Here is a 22,478-nt window from a genome sequence, read left to right as displayed (position 1 = left end):
GTGGCCCCACATACCTTGTAAGAGGAGAGAGGCCCTCTTGGTTGGGTCTTTGCCTCTCTTGATCCTGTACTCGTTGATGGAGCTCTCTATGTCCTGCAGCCTCTTTATGGCATCGCCATAATCCTGCTTCCTCTTCCTCTTGACGTTCTTGCCGAGGTCAGGCTCCATCAGAAGTTTCTTCGTCGCCTCCACCATCTGCTGTTGGATGAGGAACTTGTGCTCCAGATTTTGTAGGTCGGATTCCTAGGAGCCAAAATAAATAAATAATGCAGGAGTGGGCGCAACATAAAATCCCCCAAAACACGGAGGCATCAGCTACGACCAGACCAGTTCCATGTTGTAGACTATGACACTGATCATCAAAAAGTTGCATAAGGAATATTAGGAATCGGCACCGATCAGTTACCTCTTCACTATGGAGAATATGATCATCCAGTTTAAAGGTGGCGCCCATTCTCCTGCGGACATTGGGGGGCTTCTCACCAGGATTTAGTGGGTACTCAGTTGGCAACTTCCCAGTTAGTTCCTAGAAAAACAAGAAGAAGAAGTGGAATAAAGTCTTTTTTATAGGCAAATATTCATCTTCCAAGACCATCACCCCCATGTCCAGTTTAGAAAACCCATTTCTTGTCCTCCAATTCAGAGTTCTCTGATCAGAGTCCTCCTCTGATGGCCAGAGTGGTTGCAAAGCGCGTCTGGAGGACCCGTCCTGTCCGGTATGACACAAACAAGCCACGATGTGAATGGGAAATGTGTAATACTTCACTTCTCCTGTGGTGGCGCTGCAGGAAAACTGAACACTGACAGCCACGTTTTCAAACAGATCACCCATGATCGCCGAAATTCAGAAATTTTCAGCAGGGATACACTTTGTGATCAGCTACACAGGGACCATTGGCAGCAGGTCACACAACTGCTACGGGGTCCGTTAAATGGGGGGGGATGATATTTCACCCAATATCCGCTATAATGTTCGTCAGGAGTTAATAGTTTTATGGAGTGGGCTTGTGTGCTGGACCTTCTCCATACCAGGCGGCCATTTTATCCCGCAAACGCGCTCTAGTAACTGTTACAAATAGAACTAGTTCTTCTCTAACCCCCTTAGCTGCCGTGGTGAACAGCAGCCATAGCATCTAAGGGGGTTAGACAAAGGAAAGGTTTCCATCACCCCCATTGTGATCACAGGAACACAATCGTCACTCAATGGCAGCTGGGAGCTCAACGGGGACCCCAAGTTAATACCTTTGCTATGGGGCGCAGGAATTTTTATGTACGCCCCCAACTTTATCCCACCAGTTGCGTAAAAAAAAAAAAAAGGGGGGGGGGGGGGAACTGTGCCCACCAAGTCCTCGCTCATCCACAGTCATCCCTCGTGGCCACTTACCGCCTCCCTCATACAGATCTTTTTAAGTTCTTCAATTTTTTTCAGGAGAACCTCCTGCAAATCTTTCTCTTTTTTCTTCAATTCCTGAATTTTCTCGGCTTTCTGCTCCTCGCTCACTTCCGAGTCGATAGAACCTGCCAATGCGAGATCGATTCTTGTCATTTCTCTAAGAAAATTTCACTTTTTTTTTATTTTTTTAACCAAAATGTTTTTCAATGCAGTCAACAAAATGTAAGAACAATTTAAAAAAATAAAATACAATTTTCCTACCTGAAGAGATTAAGCTTCCGCTGCTCGCCATGATCACTGGGTTTTTTCCGTCAACCATCTTGGATATTCTACTTGTGCCGTTTTCGGTCAGATCCATAGCAATTTCCTCCAGGCTGCGGGCGGTGGGAATTTTGGCCTGTGGAAAAAAATCAATAGACATTTACAACTTGGCCTGAACAGGGCACCTAGGTACAACCATTGCATATCCTCTATTGTTCTCTGTTATCAGCCATTTAAAGCTCCAAAAGGTAGCAACTACAGTGGTTCTTCAGTTGGATCAATGATGAGACATCCCCCCCCCCCCCCAAAAAAAAAAAAAAAAAAAAAAATCCCTGCGATTAATATAGGATCTGGGCAGTTAGCTAGACACTCTACTATTCTCTTTTATCAGCCATCCTAAACTGCAGATATATTAATTATAGTGTTCTTCAATTAGATTACTGGATTAAAGTCTCTGCGGTCACTAGGTCTGAGGACTAACAACTGCTTTTACTTAATTAAAAAGTGACTACACAAGAGTTACTGCACCTTTAAGGGGGCATAACAGTAGCCGCCACTCTGTAGGGGTCCTTTAATTACATCACAGTTCTGTCCCAGGCCTTTAAAATGTAAATGACCCCAATAACCACATTATCCCCCTTGATATCCTGCCTCCATCTCCCCCAGAGAAGTCACAGACCTATAGGCTAATCCTAGAATTGGGTCCGATCCTTTTTAAATTTAACACTTAACTGCCTGGAGCAATAAAAAATAAATAAATAAAAAAAATCACTAATTAGTGACTATCGGGCAAATATTTATAGCAGAGACGTCACCGATTCCGGACACTTACTTTGCTCTGCTTTCTATCCAGGTAGAACTGATGTTGACTAATTGCCATCACCCATATGGACTTAATCAGGGAATTGTTCGCATACCAGGTCTGAACTACAAAACCGCTCTGCCCAAAGGTTCTCCTGGACACGGAAATCCTGACAATTCAAGAGAAAAATAATTAGCATTATGAACAATACAGATAACGGTGACAGATGAATGTATGCCGGCTGGAGAATGTGTGGAATATATCCCCGAATACCCGGCTAATAGAGAAGAGCGGCAGGCAATAAAGGAGAGTCGTTAGCAGAGCTACAATCTGAATATCAATATAATATCCAAGTTATAGAGTATAGCTCTCATATCTATAATATAATGTTTATTTATAGCATGTCAATATTTATCTAAAATAACTATTTAACATCTATGAGTGTTTGTCCGTCTCGCCTTCTTCCATCTCTCCTTCCATCCGTCTCTCCTTCTTCCATCCATCTCTCCTTCTTCCATCCATCCATCCGTCTCGCCTTCTTCCATCTCTCCTTCCATCCATCCATCCGTCTCTCCTTCTTCCACCCATCCATCCATCCATCCCTCCTTCTTCCACCCATCCATCCATCCGTCTCTCCTTCTTCCACCCATCCATCCATCCATCCCTCCTTCTTCCACCCATCCATCCATCCGTCTCTCCTTCTTCCACCCATCCATCCATCCATCCCTCCTTCTTCCACCCATCCATCCATCCGTCTCGCCTTCTTCCACCCATCCATCCATCCATCTCTCCTTCTTCCATCCATCCATCCGTCTCGCCTTCTTCCATCTCTCCTTCCATCCATCCCTCCTTCTTCCACCCATCCATCCATCCATCCATCTCTCCTTCTTCCATCCACCCATCCCTCCTTCTTCCATCCATCCGTCTCGCCTTCTTCCATCTCTCCTTCCATCCATCCCTCCTTCTTCCATCCATCCATCCCTCCTTCTTCCACCCATCCATCTCTCCTTCTTCCACCCATCCCATATACACTATATCCATCTGCCAACCCACCGCTACCTCTAAACCATCATTTCTTAAATCTATAGTGGTAGCTGATGCTTACATCCTTTACCAAGATTGTCACCACATTCACAGGCTCTGCCTGTGTAAGGGTACCGTCACACAGTACAATTTTCATCGCTACGACGGTACGATCCGTGACGCTCCAGCGTCGTAACAATATCGCTCCAGCGTCGTAGACTGCTGTCACACTTTGCAATCTACGACGCTGGAGCGATAATTTCATGACGTATGTGCGATGTAGAAGCCGTTGGTTACTATGCGCACATCGTATACGATATATGTTACACCATGCGATCATGCCGCCACAGCGGGACACTAGACGACGAAAGAAAGTTTCAAATGATCTGCTACGACGTACGATTCTCAGTGGGGTCCCTGATCGCAGGAGCGTGTCAGACACTGCGATATCGTAACTATATCGCTCGAACGTCACGAATCGTGCCGTCGTAGCGATCAAAATTGCACTGTGTGACGGTACCCTAAGTCTCTATAGTTCTGGCATTTCATTCATGATCTAGGACGTCCTCCAGATAAGAGTTTACTGCAATCTAGCATGGATTGAGGGGCGGACATATCATTAGTGCAGCTGCACAGGGGCCTGGGAGCTAGAGGGGCCACATCCAGCTCCAAAGCAGAATTGTGCATTATGGAGGAACTATTGGGCTGAAAGGGACCAATAATAATAATAATATATTGTTCCCGGCCTCTTCTGTCTGTGCATGGTCCGTACAAGGTGGCAGAATCAAATCACCAATGGATATATATATATATATTTTTTTTTTTTTATTTTTTTTTTAGAGAACAGCTGCCAGGTTATTCTTACCTGCGGGGATCGTGAACTTCCACTGCAAATTTCTTGTCTCGGAAGTACAAATTCTCGAGCTGCTTCCACTGAAATAGCTACAAGAGAAAGACAATGCTCCATGTATATCCGATCATTATCCACATAATGTCAGATGAATATATCACAAGCCGAGAAGAGTCGATGCAAAGGCAATTAGATGATTACATCTTACTGGAGGGTTTATGGCGGAATTATCTATGGCGGAATTATCTATGGCCTGAATCACGAGCGATAAACAGAACCTATTGTGCTGGAGGAAGACAAGATTATATCCGTAATGGAGCAAAGAAAGGGACATGGGGGTGTGTGCGATACAATCAGCCCCGATTACCCGGCCGGCGATATCCTGGTGAATAAATATATATTGGGGGCTAAATGTGGAGAAAATGAGAGTTGGAGCGCGGCTCTGTATCATGTGCTGGGTGTAATAGATCAGCGGAGGATTCACACGGGGACATCGCTGTCAATCATTACACACAGCGCAATCAATGGCTTTACAGACCTGACGCCGAGGATTCACTATACGACTGGATCATTAGTCACTGGGATCAATAAGTGACACATACACAGATATAGATCCAAGTATGTATCCATAACGATCTGTCCAGATATCCATGTATCTTACCAGCTATGTATCCATCTGTCCAGGGGCGAAGAGATCATTGGTGCAGCTACACAGGAGGTCAGGAGGTCAGGGGCCCCACATCCACCTCCAAAGCAGGTGTCATTGTGTATTACACTGAGCCATCGAACTGGAGAGGACCCCGACATTGTTCCTGCACAGGGCCCCTATTCTATCCGCCATTGTATCTGTCCTATCTGATGATCCGCACAGAGCCCAGAACACGCAGGAACCAGCGCCACCTTAGAAGCAGCCGCCATATACAAGATTACCTTCACAAGTCAAAGTTTCTTTTTCCGGACTGGCTGCAGATCTCCTGTCTAGTGATGAGCGAATGTGACCAGATAAGGTGTTATCTGAGCATGCTCGGGTGCTAATCAAGTGTGTGTTTGTCAAGTGTCTGTGGTTGTCCAATAGTTTAATTAACAAGTAGACCCTACAAGTGTTGCAGGTGTTGAACAGCCACGAGACATCCAGCCGCGGAGACTTGGAACATAATATTCAAGCACGCCGGAGACACTCGGTGAGCACAGGAGCATGCTCAGATAACACCTTATCTAATCACATTCGCTCATCACTATTCCTGACCCAAAAATCACCTATGCCTCTTGTACAGGGGACATAAAGATTCTTTAATATTCCTTTCTGCTTTTAATAAGCGCTAACAAATAATCAACCTGCGTTCATTTAGGTCCGTTGCAAACGGACTCGTCAGTAAGATCTTTTGGACTTCGTACATGTTGCATATTGTCGGTGGCGCGTCCTCCAATTACACGGGAAGAGGAGCCGACGACATGAAGGCGTTTTATGATAAATCATGGGATCGGCGAACGCTCGATCACTGAGGAACGTTCTTGCTCGTCCAGACGATTATAGGTCCTTGTTAAAGGGCCGTAGGGGACCGGGCTCATAAATGTCACAGCTAATAATTACTGATGGATCGTTAGGGACACTTTTGGTGTGGGCTCCATGATGGTGGCGGTCTGTCCGCTCAGGCCATTATCTGCACACTATTAAAAAAAATATATATATCTATCTAACACCCTTTAACAAAGGTGCTGGTATCACAACGTTACATAATACCTACTGAACACACTGTAGCCACCGGCAAAACCCTTTACAAACACTCGGCTTTGCATGATCTTGGAGGGGGAGGCCATGTTTTCATATCTTTGGATACAGTTCACTGCAGGCTAGCCATAGATCCACACTAAAACGACGGCCGGCCTGGAACGCTGGGACCTGTAGTCCCTCAATAGTAGGTGCACAAAGGGTTGCCTTATCCCTGAGAGTGGAGGAATCAGGCTAAAGAGCTAATTGCTGGTCATTAAGGAACATTGTGGATGTGTCGTCAGCAAGAGTCACCGCTAAGCAACGATATTTAAAAGTGACTAACAAGGATAGTTGTGGTTGCTAAATCCAATATTAATGTAGAGTCAAAAATCCCAGACAAAAAAAAAAAATAATATATACATATATAATGGAACATAAAAAGGGAACAACCTGCAAAAACTCCCAGAAAAAAAAAACAAACAAAAAAAAAAACAAAATAGAACATTCAAAAAACCTGAACAGTAAATGAAAACAAAGCATGAAACAATGTATTAAAATAAACAAAAAAAAATAAATAAATAAATTTAAATAAACAATCCCTTCATTGGTTTGTAAAACAGAAATCATATTCCAAAAAGTTAAAAGGGATTGAAACAATTAAAAAAAATAAAAATAATATTCCGTGTCTCGATACAATATATTCGAAAGTCAAAAATTCCACAAAAATCTCAGAGCGAGAAAAATTGCCCAAAAAAAAAAAAAAAGCTTGAAGACTTGACGTAAAGTGACATTCAATCCCATACCCTGAGAAACGCCGCGGATCCGGAACCTGACCCCAAGCAGCTGCAGAGTCCGCGCTCGCCCCAGGACTTACCTTCTAGACCTTGTCGCCCTCCACTAGGTTCCCCATGATCACTAGTGATCCACTGGCTGCTGTGCAGAGGGCTGTGAGGCTGCTCCACTCCTGACTCTCCCTCTGTGATACTGAAAAGGTGAAACTCCAGTTTCCCAGCCCTGACCATCCCACTAGTGACACAGCAGGGCAGCGTCACAGCCTGTATCAGGAACACCCCACTCCTGCCTGACACCACCACACACACATGTCAGTCTCCGCCATCACCCCCAGCCCAGAAACCGCACAGCTGCTCATAATAAAACTAAAAGGAGAAATAAAAAAACATAGAAAACCAGGATTTTATATCTAGAGCTGTGTTTTTATACAATTTTAGTCATATTTTTTATATATATATTATAAGTTTAGGTTTATGTTACACTTTTGTATATTTTAGAATTATACCATTTACTGAGGTCTATTTGTTTGTTTGTTTTTGTTTTTTTATTAAGTTACATATTCATACTATTTTTACAAGCTTTTTTTTTCACCCTGTTTTGTTCCCTTTTTCCTTGTTTCCTATTAATGGACTAATGAGTGGAAAAAAAAGAAAAACCTAGACCAACCTGCACAAAAAAAAAAACAACCACAAAAAGCCACAAATAAAATAACAAGTAAACAAACAAAAACATTACACTGTAGCGCTCTCTCTCATATTGCCACATTCACAATGGGTTTTTTTTTGCTGGCAAAAAAAAAAAAGTGGCACGAAAAACGCCGCAAATAATGTTTTGTGTGAAACCGGGCTAAAAAAAGTGACCTGATGGAACTTTTTGCAAATGGTTTTCTAAGCAGGAATAATTCCTGTAATTTTTCCCCAAAATAAAATACATATATTATTATTTATTTATTATTCTTATTATAGCACCATTTATTCCATCGTGCTTTAACATGAATATATATATATATAATTTTTTTTTAATATATTTATTTTTTCAGTTTTATTAGATATATTCCCAGTGCTCGTAGGGAAACCAGTGCATGGCGGATAACCCTAGTGGTGAGGTTTGCAGGCGGAGTGCGCAGGTGACGGACACACCTTGTCTTGTTACCTGTGTCATTGGTGCATCACATAGTGACTAATCGCACACACATTCCAGACGCTGAGAATCTTCCCTGGAAATCTGCACGGACGATGATTACAAGAAGCCGCTGGATAATGTTCCCTACTAATGATTAATTAAAAAAGAAAAACTCGGGAACCCAGAAGGATGAACGCGGCGCCGACAGATGGAGACGACCGTGTCAGTGAGTGTTCTCGCCGCACTTCCCTCGAAATAAGAACATATGATTCAATTTCCCTTTTGACATCGATGATGAAGTCATCCAGTGATCGCAGGGTGACCTGACTCACAACAGATTTAAAGGGACTCACAGGGCTCAGGAAGGGAGGGGTTAATACCACAGCGTTCAGGCGTCAGGGATGAGAAAATGCCCAGAATATTGCGATCAGACTCTGATCAGACCGTGATCTGTTTTTCTTTGGATACTTGGATGTCTTGTCCGATTTTTTTTTTGCCCGTTGACTCGCGTTGTCCATTTGGATCTAACCCTTGGATCAATTGTCTCGGCAATTATCTGAGGAGCGTTCAGTCCACAACAAAAAATCACGGACATTTGAACAGCCCCACAGACTATCGCAGGTATGAGTGCCATCCGTGAAAACCAGGGGGGATAGCACCCGTACGGGAATATCGGACATCTGCGTAATAAGGATGTAGGGAGCCAGAGACGGATGCCTAGGCATCATATTGTGGCATAGCATGAAGCTTGTGGGCTCCAATGAAAAATATCCAATGGGACCACAACTGTCAAGGGTTTATAATGGCATTGGTCTTCTGATATGGGCCAAAGGGGGCAGATTCCAAACCCTGCACCCACTATAGTTATGTCCGGTACTCGCCAACTTTCCAGAATTCAACACCGGAGGAGCCATAAAACAAGCTCCTTTTTGCAGACCACATCCCTTCCACTACTCTCATCATCCTCGCACAAAGCACGGAAAACACACAGTTTTCTGGGGGGCTTCGAAAGATTTGCCCTTTCTTTTCCATTTTGCAGGAGGCTCAGGGACATTTTGGTAAGAGTTATCAAGTGTGGTATGGATGGCGCAGATCCCCGGCGAGCTGAGATCTGCCCTCTCTCTATCGTGTAGATGGAGGGTGGAAGAAGATGACACCAAGTGTCGCTGCTTCCAGATCTTGCCCGACCCCTGTACGCACAGGGTAGACATGGGCATATTCCAGCAGCTCAGGGTTATTCCTCCACTACAACCACACACCATGCTCTCATATGTAACTGGATCCCAGTAAGCAAACATTCCACATTCCCAGTATCTCCAAGACTGGGAAACCCAGATGTGAGCAGAAGCCAAAAGGTTTGCACAACTGTTGAATCCTTTAACAAGTCCTGGGATCTCCAGGGATGTTTGTCCGACCCTAAATGTTGTAAAAGTAAATAGTCCTTTCCCAGGATTTCCCCCGCCCGCTGCGCACATCTACAAGAGCTTGTCACAACATTAGAATATCATCAATAAGTGAATATCGATATATTGTATTCCATAAAATTAATATTGGAAGATTAATGGGTCAAAGGCAAGAGGTGAAAAGAGTTACCATCCTGAAGGTCCTCCAGACCAGCCATGCACCACCGGTGAAGTCAGGGATTGATGGTGGAAACCATTATTCCAAAGTCTGAAAAAAGGCCAGAACTTCCATCATGGAGCAGATTGTGATCAACAGGAACCCAATCTCATGTCTCCGAACCTCATCCAGTCATATCTGGTCGTCTACTGGATTGACAAGGAAGTGGTGGGAGGTTTTACGTCAATGTCACAGTTTCCATTCATGGTGGCCAACGCGGATGACGGCCGCCTGATGTCTTCTTGTCTAGTCACTATGAACGTGGCCCTGAGACCATTCAAAGGTCCATGAGGAAGCCGCGTGGTCCGCTCCGACGTGACATAAAAATAGCAATGACGTTACGAAGAAACATGAAGAAATCTTCGCACTTCCCTATTTTGTGTGTAGACATCTGGAGGAAGCATTTTTGCATTTCTTGGAGCCACCACATCAATTCTCGAGAAGAAGATTATTTATCAGATTGCTGGGAAATAGATGGAGACGGCGTCTTTATCATAAACCTCGGTATCTTACATGTCAATCAAGACTAACAGAAGAAGTGTGGAGATGCCTGATATCTCCTCCAGCGTCCCCCACCACAAACCACCCCGTGAGATCCCACCAGATAGCATCTACTCATGGGGTCCAATGATTGTCGGCTCCTAAGGTGCCATAGGGCCCAAAGAAGAAAACGTCATAGTTTTGATTTCAAGGGGTATTCTGATAAGAATTTGTCTCAGTCTCAGACTGCTGAGATACCCTACTAGGAGACTTTGTGCCCTCACTTAGATGAGACCTTAGTTGAGCATGCCCCCTGCTGCTCGATTCATCCTCCAAGGGTCTGTTATATCGATTGTTGGGGGTGTCTACAGTCAGAGTTGGGCAGATCTAGAAGTATTAATAAAATACCCCTTTAAATGGATAAGATAAGAAAAAAAATAGTTGTTTTTTTTGCTTAAAACAGCACCACATATGTCCGCAGGCTGTTGGTGGTACTGCAGCTCGGTCTACCCATTTCTATAGGACAAAGTTGTGATATCAGGACCGGTCTCAACCTATAAAAAGTTGTTGTGAGGTTTTGGAAAGGAAGCAGCCATGATTCTCTTAGGCCAGGGTTAAAGAGACATATTTTGCGATCCGTATTCAGACCGCAATGTCCGTCCTGACCGGGGGTCTCCTGATCTGACAGCCTCAAGACATATCTAAGGCTGTAAGCTCAGGCCAGGAGACCCACGGGTGAGACATCATGGTCTCGGATCATGCTTCTTGGACGTCCGAATTCGGCCTGATCATGTATAATCCCTTTAAGAGGGGGGGGAAGGGAGGCGGTAAAGGTGTTTTCCTATGTCATAAAGTCGTGACTGGTGTGGATCCGAACACTGATCCTGACAATGAAGGGGGCAAAGCGCCGGGATTGTTTCCTTGGACAGCGGTGCCAAAGCCACCAAGGACCCCGTGATATCCCAGAGGTCGGACCACCACGGATCATAAAGTGATCGTCTATCCTGGCGATATACCATCACTTTGTCAGATGGGGAAACCATTTTCACAGACATAAGGGGCAATTCTGAGATATTTTTTTGCCCTATTAAAGGGGTTGTCCACATTTTGGGACAATTTTCTTGTTCTAAAATACATGTATTTTTTGGCTAAAAATCATTTTCATAACTGGATTCTGTTCCAATATAAATGTTGCGCTGTTTGCCTTCTATAGTCTATTGTTGGGTGCAGACTGAGTCAACTGAGCATCTGTCAGCGAGCGAGCAATAATTGTGTGATAGTGAGTTGATAACTCTAACATCTGTCCTTTTCTGATTTATGACCACAAAGTAGGTTGTACAGGGAAATAAAAAGTCTGCAAAAGCCCAAGGGTGGCACATTTTTAATGAAACCCAATTGCAAAAGTGATACATGCATTTAAGTAAATATGTAAGAAAAGTGCAAAACAGGGCACTGATCAGCTATCCGGAGGAAATGATGCGCCGGCACAGATAGCCGTCCTGGCACATAGCCCCAGTCAGTCACCCCCTTCCCCGGAGGACTGATAATCCGGAGCATGCGTACAATATGGATCTGGTGACATATCACACCACAGCAGATTACTCAGTACAGGGCGACAAGTGCATTATTGCAAAATACAGCTGTTATCTGTGCGGAAACTCAAGCTGTGTGTGTCTGAGCGTGTAAGAATACGGACAATGCGGTCAGTGTGCTCACTGTGCGCCAGCCAGATAGGAGACGGCCCCCGGACGACATCTACGGACCCCCTCGCCCCCTCCGCCAGGAGACTATTATTGGAAATTTGAGATATCTCAGTAAAACATTCATGAAATTATTACATTAGACGTATTAAATATTGCATGCACTTTAGCAGGTCCGCTACTGACAAAAGTGGGATTGCTAAAGTCAAGTAGGTGGAGCCAAGTGAGGGTGTTGCTGCTCTATCTCAATTTTGGCCAATCAGGATCACAGCTCTAATACTCGATTGGTCAATAGGCAGTGACCTCCCCACGCAGTGCCTCCCACTGGACCGGCTCACTGAATAGTCTAGGGATGTTTACAAAGGACCTGTCACTTACCACCAATACTTATTTTTTTTACCTGGTGTAAACGCCGCTGTTCTCCTGAATCCGGCAATGTTTTTCTTTTGTTTCTGCGCCTCTCCCTTCCTGAGATATGGCCCTTTCTTTTATTGCACACAGATCTAGTCTTGTTAGGCAAGTGGGTGTGAACCTCAACTCTTCTCTGTAGCTCACACCCAGTTGGCTGTAAAGCCTAGTTGTGAAGATAGGGCCATAACTCGGGAACAAAGAGGCGCAGGAAGAAAAGAAAAACATCGCCGGATTCAGGAGAACAGCGGCGTTTACACCAGGTACAAAAAAAAAAAAGATTTATGGAGAGTGATAGGTCCTTTTTAAATATCACCCCAAACTCCCCTCTTCCAACACTTGCAGCCCACCAGGGGTTTACAGAAACTTTGACCCCTTTCGGCCCAGAAGTCCTGGAAAATTCAGAGCAGTAGACAATGAAGAATGTGCAGAATAACCTCAGCACAGCGGTGATAATTAATAACCATTAAATAAACATTATTTCCCTCCTCATTCACTGCAGTATCCTAGTGTCTGCACCAGTGTGGCCGAGTGACCTCCATCACTGCCAGCCAGATACCCCCAACCAGAGCTCATGATGCCAGTACAATACGCCATGTTCTTAGTATGATATTAATAAAGATAAAATTGCAGTTTAATGACTCGTGAACATGGCGGCTGCAAGTTCTTCTCACTACTTACCCAAGGAAACAATCTCAGCCTTGAGGTTCGGTGTAATAGTAGGGATTCTCAGCAAATCACATTAATCCACATCAATGGCCCTATAACATTTGGGATGTGCGCCTCTAAATGAATCCGGCGCCTTGTTCCCCAGCAATATTGGTGCAGAGTGAGCGTGCGCCCCACAGTATTGATGAATCGGCCCCACAGTCTTTTTCCTTTTAAAGCCGCTCCATCAGTGGTGGAGTATGGGAATGAAAGTAGGGACATGGATGATTGGACTCGGTGCTGCCTTTTTGCTTCGGTGCACCCCAAAGAACTGGTGTCACTAACTCTGAATAACCCTGGACATGCCCTGGACTTCTCGCCAAGTGCCCCAGATCTCTGAGCAAGCATCACATTGATCTGTACCGGCACTGACATAGACTCCCTGCCTCAGCACTCTCCGTCCTGTAGGTTCTCTACACCACCACTCTCTGTCATGTAGGTTCCTTACACCACCACTCTCCGTCCTGTAGGTTCTCTACACCACCACTCTCGGTCATGTAGGTTCCTTACACCACCACTCTCTGTCCTGTAGATTCCTTACACCACCACTCTATGTCATGTAGGTTCCTTACCCCACCACACTTCATCCCATAGATTACCTACATCACCACTCTCCATCATGTAGGTTCTTTATCCCACCAATCTCAGTTCTGTAGGTACCTTACCCCACCACTCTCCATCCTGTAGGTTCCTTACCCCATCCCATTACATCCCATAGGTTCTCTACCCCACCACCACTCTCCATCCTGTAGTTCCTTACCCCACCACTCTCTATCCTGAAGGTTCCTTACCTCACCAGTCTCCATCCTGAAGGTTCCTTAACCCACCACTCTCCAACATGTAGATCCTTACCCCACCACTCTCTATCCTGAAGGTTCCTTACCTCACCACTCTCCATCCTGAAGGTTCCTTACCCCACCACTCTCCATCCTGTAGGTTCCTTACCCCACCACTCTCCATCCTGTAGATCCTTATCCCACCACTCTCTATCCTGAAGGTTCCTTACCTCACCAGTCTCCATCCTGAAGGTTCCTTAACCCACCACTCTCCATCCTGTAGGTTCCTTACCCCATCCCATTTCATCCCATAGGTTCTCTACCCCACCACCACTCTCCATCCTGTAGTTCCTTACCCCACCACTCTCTATCCTGAAGGTTCCTTGCCTCACCACTCTCCATCCTGAAGGTTCCTTACCCCACCACTCTCCATCCTGTAGGTTCCTTACCCCACCACTCTTTCCTCCTGTAGATCCTTACCCCACCACTCTCTATCCTGAAGGTTCCTTACCTCACCACTCTCCATCCTGAAGGTTCCTTACCCCACCACTCTCCATCCTGTAGGTTCCTTACCCCACCACTCTCCATCCTGTAGGTTCCTTACCCCACCACTCTCCATCCTGTAGGTTCCTTACCCCACCACTCTCCATCCTGTAGATCCTTACCCCACCACTCTCCATCCTGTAGATCCTTACCCCACCACTCTCCATCCTGTAGATCCTTACCCCACCACTCTCCATCCTTTAGGTTCCTTACCCCACCACTCTCCATCCTGAAGGTTCCTTACCCACCACTCTCCATCCTGCTGTTCCTTACCTCACCACTCTCCATCCTGAAGGTTCCTTACCCCACCACTCTCCATACACTGATCTCTCCTGCAAACCACATATCCAAGCCCTCTCCACTTCCTGCCGACTTCAACTCAAAAATATTTCCTGGATCCGTACATTCCTAAACCAAGAATCTGCAAAAACCCTAGTCCATGCCCTCATCATCTCCCGCCTCGACTACTGTAACCTCCTGCTCTGTGGCCTCCCCTCGAACACTTTTGCACCCCTCCAATCTATTCTAAACTCTGCTGCCCAACTAATCCACCTGTCCCCCCGCTATTCCCCGGCCTCTCCCCTCTGTCAATCCCTTCACTGGCTCCCCATTGCCCAGAGACTCCACTACAAAACCCTAACCATGACATACAAAGCCATCCACAACCTGTCTCCGCCATACATCTGTGACCTCGTCTCCCGGTACTTTCCTGCACGCAACCTCCGATCCTCACAAGATCTCCTTCTCTACTCCCCTCTTATCTCCTCTTCCCACAATCGCATACAAGATTTCTCTCGTGCATCCTCCCTACTCTGGAACCCTCTACCACAACACATCAGACTCTCGCCTACCATCGAAACCTTCAAAAAGAGCCTGAAGACCCACCTCTTCCGACAAGCCTACAACCTGCAGTAACCACCGATCGACCAAACCGCTGCATGACCAGCTCTACCCTCACCTACTGTATCCTCACCCATCCCTTGTAGATTGTGAGCCCTCGCGGGCAGGGTCCGCTCTCCTCCTGTACCAGTCGTGACTTGTATTGATTAAGATTATTGTAAGATTTAGTATAATCTGTAATTTATTCATTAAAATCCTTGATGTTTGCAGGCATAGGAGTCCAGTAGGCGGTGCTACTAGTGACTGACATGCACAGTCATAGTGGGAAAGACAGTCAATCACTGAAAGGACCGCCCACTGGACTCATGCACACAAACACCTGGGATAAAATTGTAAGTTTTATTAAAACTTTTCCCAAAGTATAAAAATCAAAATGGTCAGCTCCTCCTGCTCTGTCATTTCATCATTTCACCATGACCAGTTCCCTTAAAGCAGATTATTAAAAAATCCACATAGACAACAATTGTGGCATTTTTTCAGCATCTTCTATGGCATTTTTTTTGCTTTATCTTCTCTATGGGAATTGAAAAAATACCAGAAAAGAAGCACAAAAAAAAGGACAAAGGAGACGCAGCCCAACGTTGGATCCTTATAGCATTTATAGGATTTTTCCTACGTGGTGAAACACCTGTAACAACAACCTATGGGATCTCTTGGAATGGCTTTTTCTATGATTTTAATTGCAAAATTTGGAAACTCCACGTATTACAGAGCCCTACAAGGACAAGCTGATTGACATCCGCGGCTACCGGCCTGAAGGTTCACATACCTGGAATAGCAGAAATACTTTTACCTATGGGATATGATTATTAACTTCCCATCTTGGCAACCGGTTCACATTTTTATCACAGACTCTGGAACATGAGAAGAATGCTTAATACGATGTCCGATGGTCTCCCATTCCGGCAGAGGTACTACGAAGGCAACAAGTCTTCTACATGGCCGCCGGGTGACATTACACTTTTTGGCTCGGTTGCCTGCTGCTCCCACAGGCAACATCAGCTTTTTTTCCTAAGCGTGTCAGAAGCAGGCTCTGAGTTGACACGCAGATTCACCTGGGGGGCCACATTCTGATAAAACATCCCCTTTAGGGTACATTTACATGTATTAACATTTTTGCTGTGGATTTTATCACCCAAATCTGCACTAAAATCCATTACAGACTCCGCAGTGAAAATCGGATTTGAAATCTCATCCATCCACTTTGCTCTTACTGAGTCTTTCGAGCGGAAACAGCTTTAAAAAAAAACAGTTTTTCTGAAGTTTTTGGAGGAGTCTTTCATTTCCTGAAGCATTTTTTTTGGGGGGGGGGATTTGGCAGTGCCTAATTTAGGCCTCGTTCACACGTCCGATCTTCTCAAGCTATTTTCATGGATCGCATTTGTACCTGTGATGGTCTATGGGACCAGTCACATGTCTGTGATTTTTTTTCGTCAGCCTTAAAATCGTAGAAACATGACCTATTTTGATCGTCAAATCAAGTCTAGGGGTCCGTAAAAAAAAAAAATCGGACTGAAAGAAAAAGGTGGAGAAACTTTTTTTATGACCGCGTACAAGAAAAACTGATGACGCTTGGACCAAATTTGATCCCATCAAAATCCACCTCAAAGAAGTGACCGACAATTTTTGTTATCTCCATCGGGTGTTTTTCACATCCTTTTCAGGAAAAAAAAACAAGATAAAAAAAACCTCCTCGTATGAACACCAAAATTGACTTTCCTTAGCGACTTTGACTTTGACTTTGACTTTCCAAGCGATTTTGAAGCATTTTTGGAGAAGATCTGCTCCAAAAAGCTCCTCCAAAAACTTGGAGGCTAATACGCTCCGGATTTTGCACCTGTAAATCTGTACAAGAAATCTGCAGCAAATCCGCTACATGTGAACACATCCATCAGTGCCACCAAATATCCATGGTAGATACGTCTATACGTCTGCCGGCATTGTTGGGACAGATACAGATCTTGTTTCGTTGTCCATTTGGGTTTTGGCCATTTGCTGAGTATTGTATAACGTGTTAGAAAAGTACACACCTGAGAAGAAGAGGCCTAGACGTAAGCAGATCACCCTGCTGGGAGGGACAGATCCTCCTCCATTAACAGCTCAGGACTGAAAGGTCTCTTCAAAAGACCTCACCCTGTCCATTCATGTGACCGGAGGTAGAAGAATTGGACCTCCTTTGTTTTGGATCCATTATCATAAAGCTTTTCAATTCCTCACTGAGCACCATGATAATAATTATTATTCAGAGATCGGTTCCCATTATACTTCACCTATTGAACACCACCACCTAAAAAAAAGAAAAACGACGTCTCGGTAATTTTAGGCTCCTACAACAACAAAACTCTAACAAAAGCTGGTGAAGGTTATTACAGAGTCCAAATAAGAAAGGTCTATGGCTACAATCTATAGGGGCTTCATAAGAGTCAAGACTCAAGACCCCCTCTAACCCACACCATACTTCCAATCTGTTTTTGGAGCCAAAAACCTTTTTGGTAATACAAATCTCCATGACGAATTTCCTACACCCTGAATGTGCCAAGAGGTCTGATTATCTGGTCAACTTGAGCTCTGGGAGGTTTCGGCTGCGCCAAGGAGATCTCTTAACTTTTCGGGAAGTCTTCACTTTTTTTTCGGGAAGTCTTTACTTTTTTTCAGGAAGTCTTCACTTTTTTTCGGGAAGGCTTCACTTTTTTTCAGGAAGTCTTCCACTTTTTTCAGGAAGTCTTCCACTTTTTTTTCGGGAAGGCTTCACTTTTTTTCAGGAAGTCTTCCACTTTTTTCAGGTAGTCTTCCACTTTTTTTCAGGTAGTCTTCCACTTTTTTTTCAGGTAGTCTTCCACTTTTTTTCAGGAAGTCTTCCACTTTTTTCGGGAAGTCTTTACTTTTTTTTGGGAAGTCTTTACTATTTTTCAGGAAGTCTTCCACTTTTTTTCAGGAAGTCTTCCACTTTTTTTCAGGAAGGCTTCCACTTTTTTTTGGGAAGTCTTCCAGTTTTTTCAGTTAGTCTACCACTTTTTTTCAGGTAGTCTTCCACTTTTTTCAGGAAATTTTCACTTTTTTCGGGAAGTCTTCCACTTTTTTTCTGAATGATGGAAGTAGAGACAACCTTAAATAAGTAATGTGTGGTAAATCAGTCCAATCCATGGTATGGCTCTGCTGAACTTTTGATGGGGAAATGGGTTTATACCCCCTGGCCACATAGATGAGGGAGCTGTCAGCCGAGCGTTGAGTGTTTTTTGAGGAGAAAGTCGCTGTCAGACATTTTTGACATTGGCTCATCTCCAGTGAAAATATAAGAATTCCAAATGCCCGATCCTTGTCTTCCTCCGACAGCAGCTGTCAGGGAATGGTCATAAGGCCGCCATACACATCAGATGGTCGGACGACCATGATGAGATAACATATCCTTCCTTTAGTGTATATGGGGTCTTTAGGCCATTTATGTAGAAAGGATCGGGCATGTTGAAATTTAACATGCCCGATCCTTCTTTATCCCAAGCACCTGCCGTTGGGGGAAGAGTTGGAACACCACATTATAAATTAGATAATATTCAGGTCTGGCCAAAATAACGGGCAACCTACTGTAATACTGGATATCTAATGTGTATGGACAAATAACAGTATATATATATATATATATATATATATATATATATATATATATATATATATATATATATATATATACACACACACATACATACATTAGTTTCAGAGGAAGCTTTAGTTTACGCAGTAAACACTGTCCTTGTGCTTTATGGACCTGTAAACTGGACATAACATGACCTGTAAATAAATTATATTTTGCCCTCACGTGTCCACACCCATAAAGGACATGACACGTCGTATTTATTAGTGTTTCACCTCACAGCTTTCTACATCCCGAGCCTATGATAGTCAGTCATAAAAAACTAACAGAACAATGACCAGTTATTATGGGTCAGTAGTGACTTGTACAGATCAAACTGGTTGAAGAAAAGTCGTACCGGCTGAAATTACTCACTCAAAGATCTAGTCAGACACATATGGGTGACAACCAAAATGGCCGACACTGCAGATCCACAAGTCATGAAAGCCAGGCGGTCATTATGGGCAACTCAGTTCAACCCGCTTCATGACTAACTTTCTGCTTTCTTTGCTGTCTATCATCCTGACATGGGGCGTCGATACAAGACATTTCCTTCCTGACCCGGTCTCACCTGCAACCTACAGGCACTTCTTACCACCCACATGAGACAGTATGTGAGGAGTGTCTCACATATGGGAGTAGAGGAAGAATGCAGATATTTCTCATATTATGCGTATTGTTCACTGCTATCAGCCATATCATTGGGAAAAGTATGGCGGAAGTATTCTTCTATTAACATGAAGTCACTTTCCTCTTACTTTGCATCTAACTCTCTCTTTGACAACCTACAATTTGGCTTCCATTCCCACCATTTCACTGAGACTGCCCTGACCAAAATTACTAACAACGTACTTACAGCCAAAGCTAACAGACAATTCTCTATACTCCTCCTCCTAGACCTGTCCTCTGCCTTCGACACAGTTGACCACTGCCTCCTACTATAGATCCTCTCTTCCTTTGAGGTCAAAGACCTCGCCCTATCTTGGATCTCCTCATACCTTACCAACCGCACATTTAGCGTTTTCTACTCCCATACTACCTCTTCATCTCGCCCCCTCTCTCTTGGAGTCCTCCAAGGCTCTGTCCTAGGACCCTTACTCTTCTCAATCTATACACTCGGCCTGGGACAACTCATAAGGTCCTATGGCATCCAGTACCATCTATACGCTGATGACACTCAGATCTACCGCTCTGGTCCAGATATCACCTCTCTGCTCTCCAGAATCCCAGAGTGTCTATTAGCCATATCCTCCTTCTTCTCCTCTCGCTTCCTCAAGCTCAATGTGGACAAATCTGAACTAATTATCTTTCCTCCATCTTGCATGTCTTCCCTACCTGATCTATCTATCAAAATAAATTAAATCACACTTTCTCCTGTCCACAAAATCCACTGCCTCGGAATAACCCTGGACTCTGCCCTGTCCTTCAAACCGCACATCCAGGCTCTCGCCACCTCCTGTCGCCTCCAGCTCAAAAATATTTTCAGAATCCCTCCTTTCCTCAACCCTCACTCTACCAAAATGCTTGTGCATGCCCTAATCATTTCCCGCCTCGACTACTGCAACATCCTCCTCTGTGGCCTCCCTGCTAACACTTTCGCACCCCTCCAGTCCATCCTGAACTCTGCTGCCCGACTAATTAATCTCTCTCCTCGCTACACTCCTGCTTCCCGTCTTTGCAAATCCCTTCACTGGCTCCCAAGTGACTTCCAGCCATTCCTTACAATGTGGTGTAGATACCCGAGGAGACTGCGACTTCTAGCCATTCCTCACAATGCGGGGTGGACAGTCCAGGAGACTGTGACTACCAGCCATTCCTCACAATGTGAGGTGAACACTCCAGGAGACAGTGACTTCCAGCCATTCCTCACAATGTGAGGTGGACACTCCTGGAGACAGTGACTTCCAGCCATTCCTCACAATGTGAGGTTGGACAGTCCAGGAGACAGTGACTTCCAGCCATTCCTCACAATGTGAGGTGGACAGTAGAGGAGACAGTGATTTCCAGCCATTCCTCACAATGTGAGGTGGACAGTCCAGGAGACAGTGATTTCCAGCAATCACTCACAATGTGAGGTGAACACTCCAGGAGACAGTGACTTCCAGCCATTCCTCACAATGTGAGGTGGACAGTCCAGGAGACAGTGATTTCCAGCCATTCCTCACAATGTGAGGTGGACAGTCCAGGAGACAGTGATTTCCAGCCATTCCTCACAATGTGAGGTGAACACTCCAGGAGACAGTGACTTCCAGCCATTCCTCACAATGTGAGGTGGACAGTCCAGGAGACAGTGACTTCCAGCCATTCCTCACAATGTGAGGTGGACAGTCCAGGAGACAGTGATTTCCAGCAATCACTCACAATGTGAGGTGGACAGTCCAGGAGACAGTGATTTCCAGCAATCACTCACAATGTGAGGTGGACAGTCCAGGAGACAGTGATTTCCAGCAATCACTCACAATGTGAGGTGAACACTCCAGGAGACATCGACTTCCAGCCATTCCTCACAATGCAGTGTGGACACTCCAGGAGACAGTGACTTTCAGACCCATGACTTTCAGCCATTCCTCAAAATACGGAGTAGACACTGCAGGAGATGGTGACTTCCAGCCATTCCTCACAATGCGGGGTGAATAGTCCAAGAGTCAAGGACTTTCAGTAAATTGCTCGCACTATTATCCTCTTAGCCCAACATAAAAGTTTGATTATCTCCTTAAACAGCCTCCAAACACATGGAACAAGAGATGTCCATGCTGGAGCCGGTCTGGGGGAAGATTTATGTACCCATCAGGATTCTTTACTTTCTGTTACCCCATTAATGGCAGCAGACCTGGACTATAGGCTCTCGGCGAACACTAGGGTGGCACCCCAAGGTGTAAGTTGGGTGGACTCACTTCAAGTTTCAAGGAGAGGAATCCGCTTACATCTTTGTCCTGTTTCACACATCCACCTTTGACAGTCTGACTACAGACCATGATGCCCGGCCCGACCGTGAATCTTCCGATCCAAACACATCAGCCTCATCAGCAAATGAAACTGTTGAGTTCGGGTTGAGAGACTCGCGACCCGTCCAGATATTGTGGTCCGTATTCAGACTGTCTATGTTGGATGCGTGAAACCAGCTTGACCCATGCTGTTTGGGAAAAGGTATGTGTTTGGGGCCCTATCTTTTGCAGAGGGCTTACAATACTCCACATCCTCCATGTTTTTTTTTATGTGCCATGCTGCATTTTTTTTGTACTTGGGTGATGAAAGTCATTTTTAAGAGCTTTCAAAATAAAAAAACTAGAAAAAAACAACTATGAAAACGAATGAAACTTGGGGCCCTTCATGGTCAGTAACAAAATCTATCTCTATTGTTATTGTTTTGGAGTAGAGGGGGCAACATTCACTCAAATCAATAAACAGAAATGCCTGATAACAGAGGACAATAGCTCGCCCACCAACAAAAGCCAATATAGTAATAAGTAAGAATGCACAGACACAAATTAGGAATCATACCGCTGCTATTTCTGTCTAATTTTACTGCCCGATACCAATAAAACCTGAACCGTGTCATTTCATTAAAAAAATATCTTCCACCAATTAGGAACCTGGCCGTTTCAGCAGCCGTACTATCCGGATGGGACCGTGAGAAAGTCATGAATCAAATGATGCGGCCGCTTTCCCCATTGACATTTTTTTTGTCTCTCCTGGTGCCTCCGCCCAAGTAAATCCAGCAGAAGAGCCGGGGAGTGGAGCCGAAAATATTTATAGAGCAG

The 22,478-nt window shown here is 44.7% G+C and overlaps 1 protein-coding gene across 2 annotated transcripts in view; it reads right to left on the bottom strand.

Moving 5' to 3' along the window:
* The window catches only part of FRMD4B (FERM domain containing 4B), a 187,547-nt gene that overhangs the window by 6,285 nt on the left and 158,784 nt on the right, over positions 1 to 22,478 (bottom strand). For both annotated transcript variants that reach the window (XM_069736520.1, XM_069736519.1), the window contains exons 12-17: positions 4,345 to 4,421; positions 2,487 to 2,625; positions 1,655 to 1,790; positions 1,385 to 1,518; positions 407 to 526; positions 15 to 243 (exon numbers count right to left, since the gene is read on the bottom strand). In XM_069736520.1, coding sequence (XP_069592621.1) covers positions 15 to 243; positions 407 to 526; positions 1,385 to 1,518; positions 1,655 to 1,790; positions 2,487 to 2,625; positions 4,345 to 4,421 — 835 coding nt within the window. The remainder of the gene's footprint in view (positions 1 to 14; positions 244 to 406; positions 527 to 1,384; positions 1,519 to 1,654; positions 1,791 to 2,486; positions 2,626 to 4,344; positions 4,422 to 22,478) is intronic.

This window comes from Ranitomeya imitator, chromosome 8, assembly GCF_032444005.1.
Source record: "Ranitomeya imitator isolate aRanImi1 chromosome 8, aRanImi1.pri, whole genome shotgun sequence".
Taxonomy (NCBI): domain Eukaryota; kingdom Metazoa; phylum Chordata; class Amphibia; order Anura; family Dendrobatidae; genus Ranitomeya; species Ranitomeya imitator.
The sequence above is the reverse complement of the archived record's forward strand: the minus strand, read 5'-3'. Positions and strand labels throughout refer to the sequence as shown.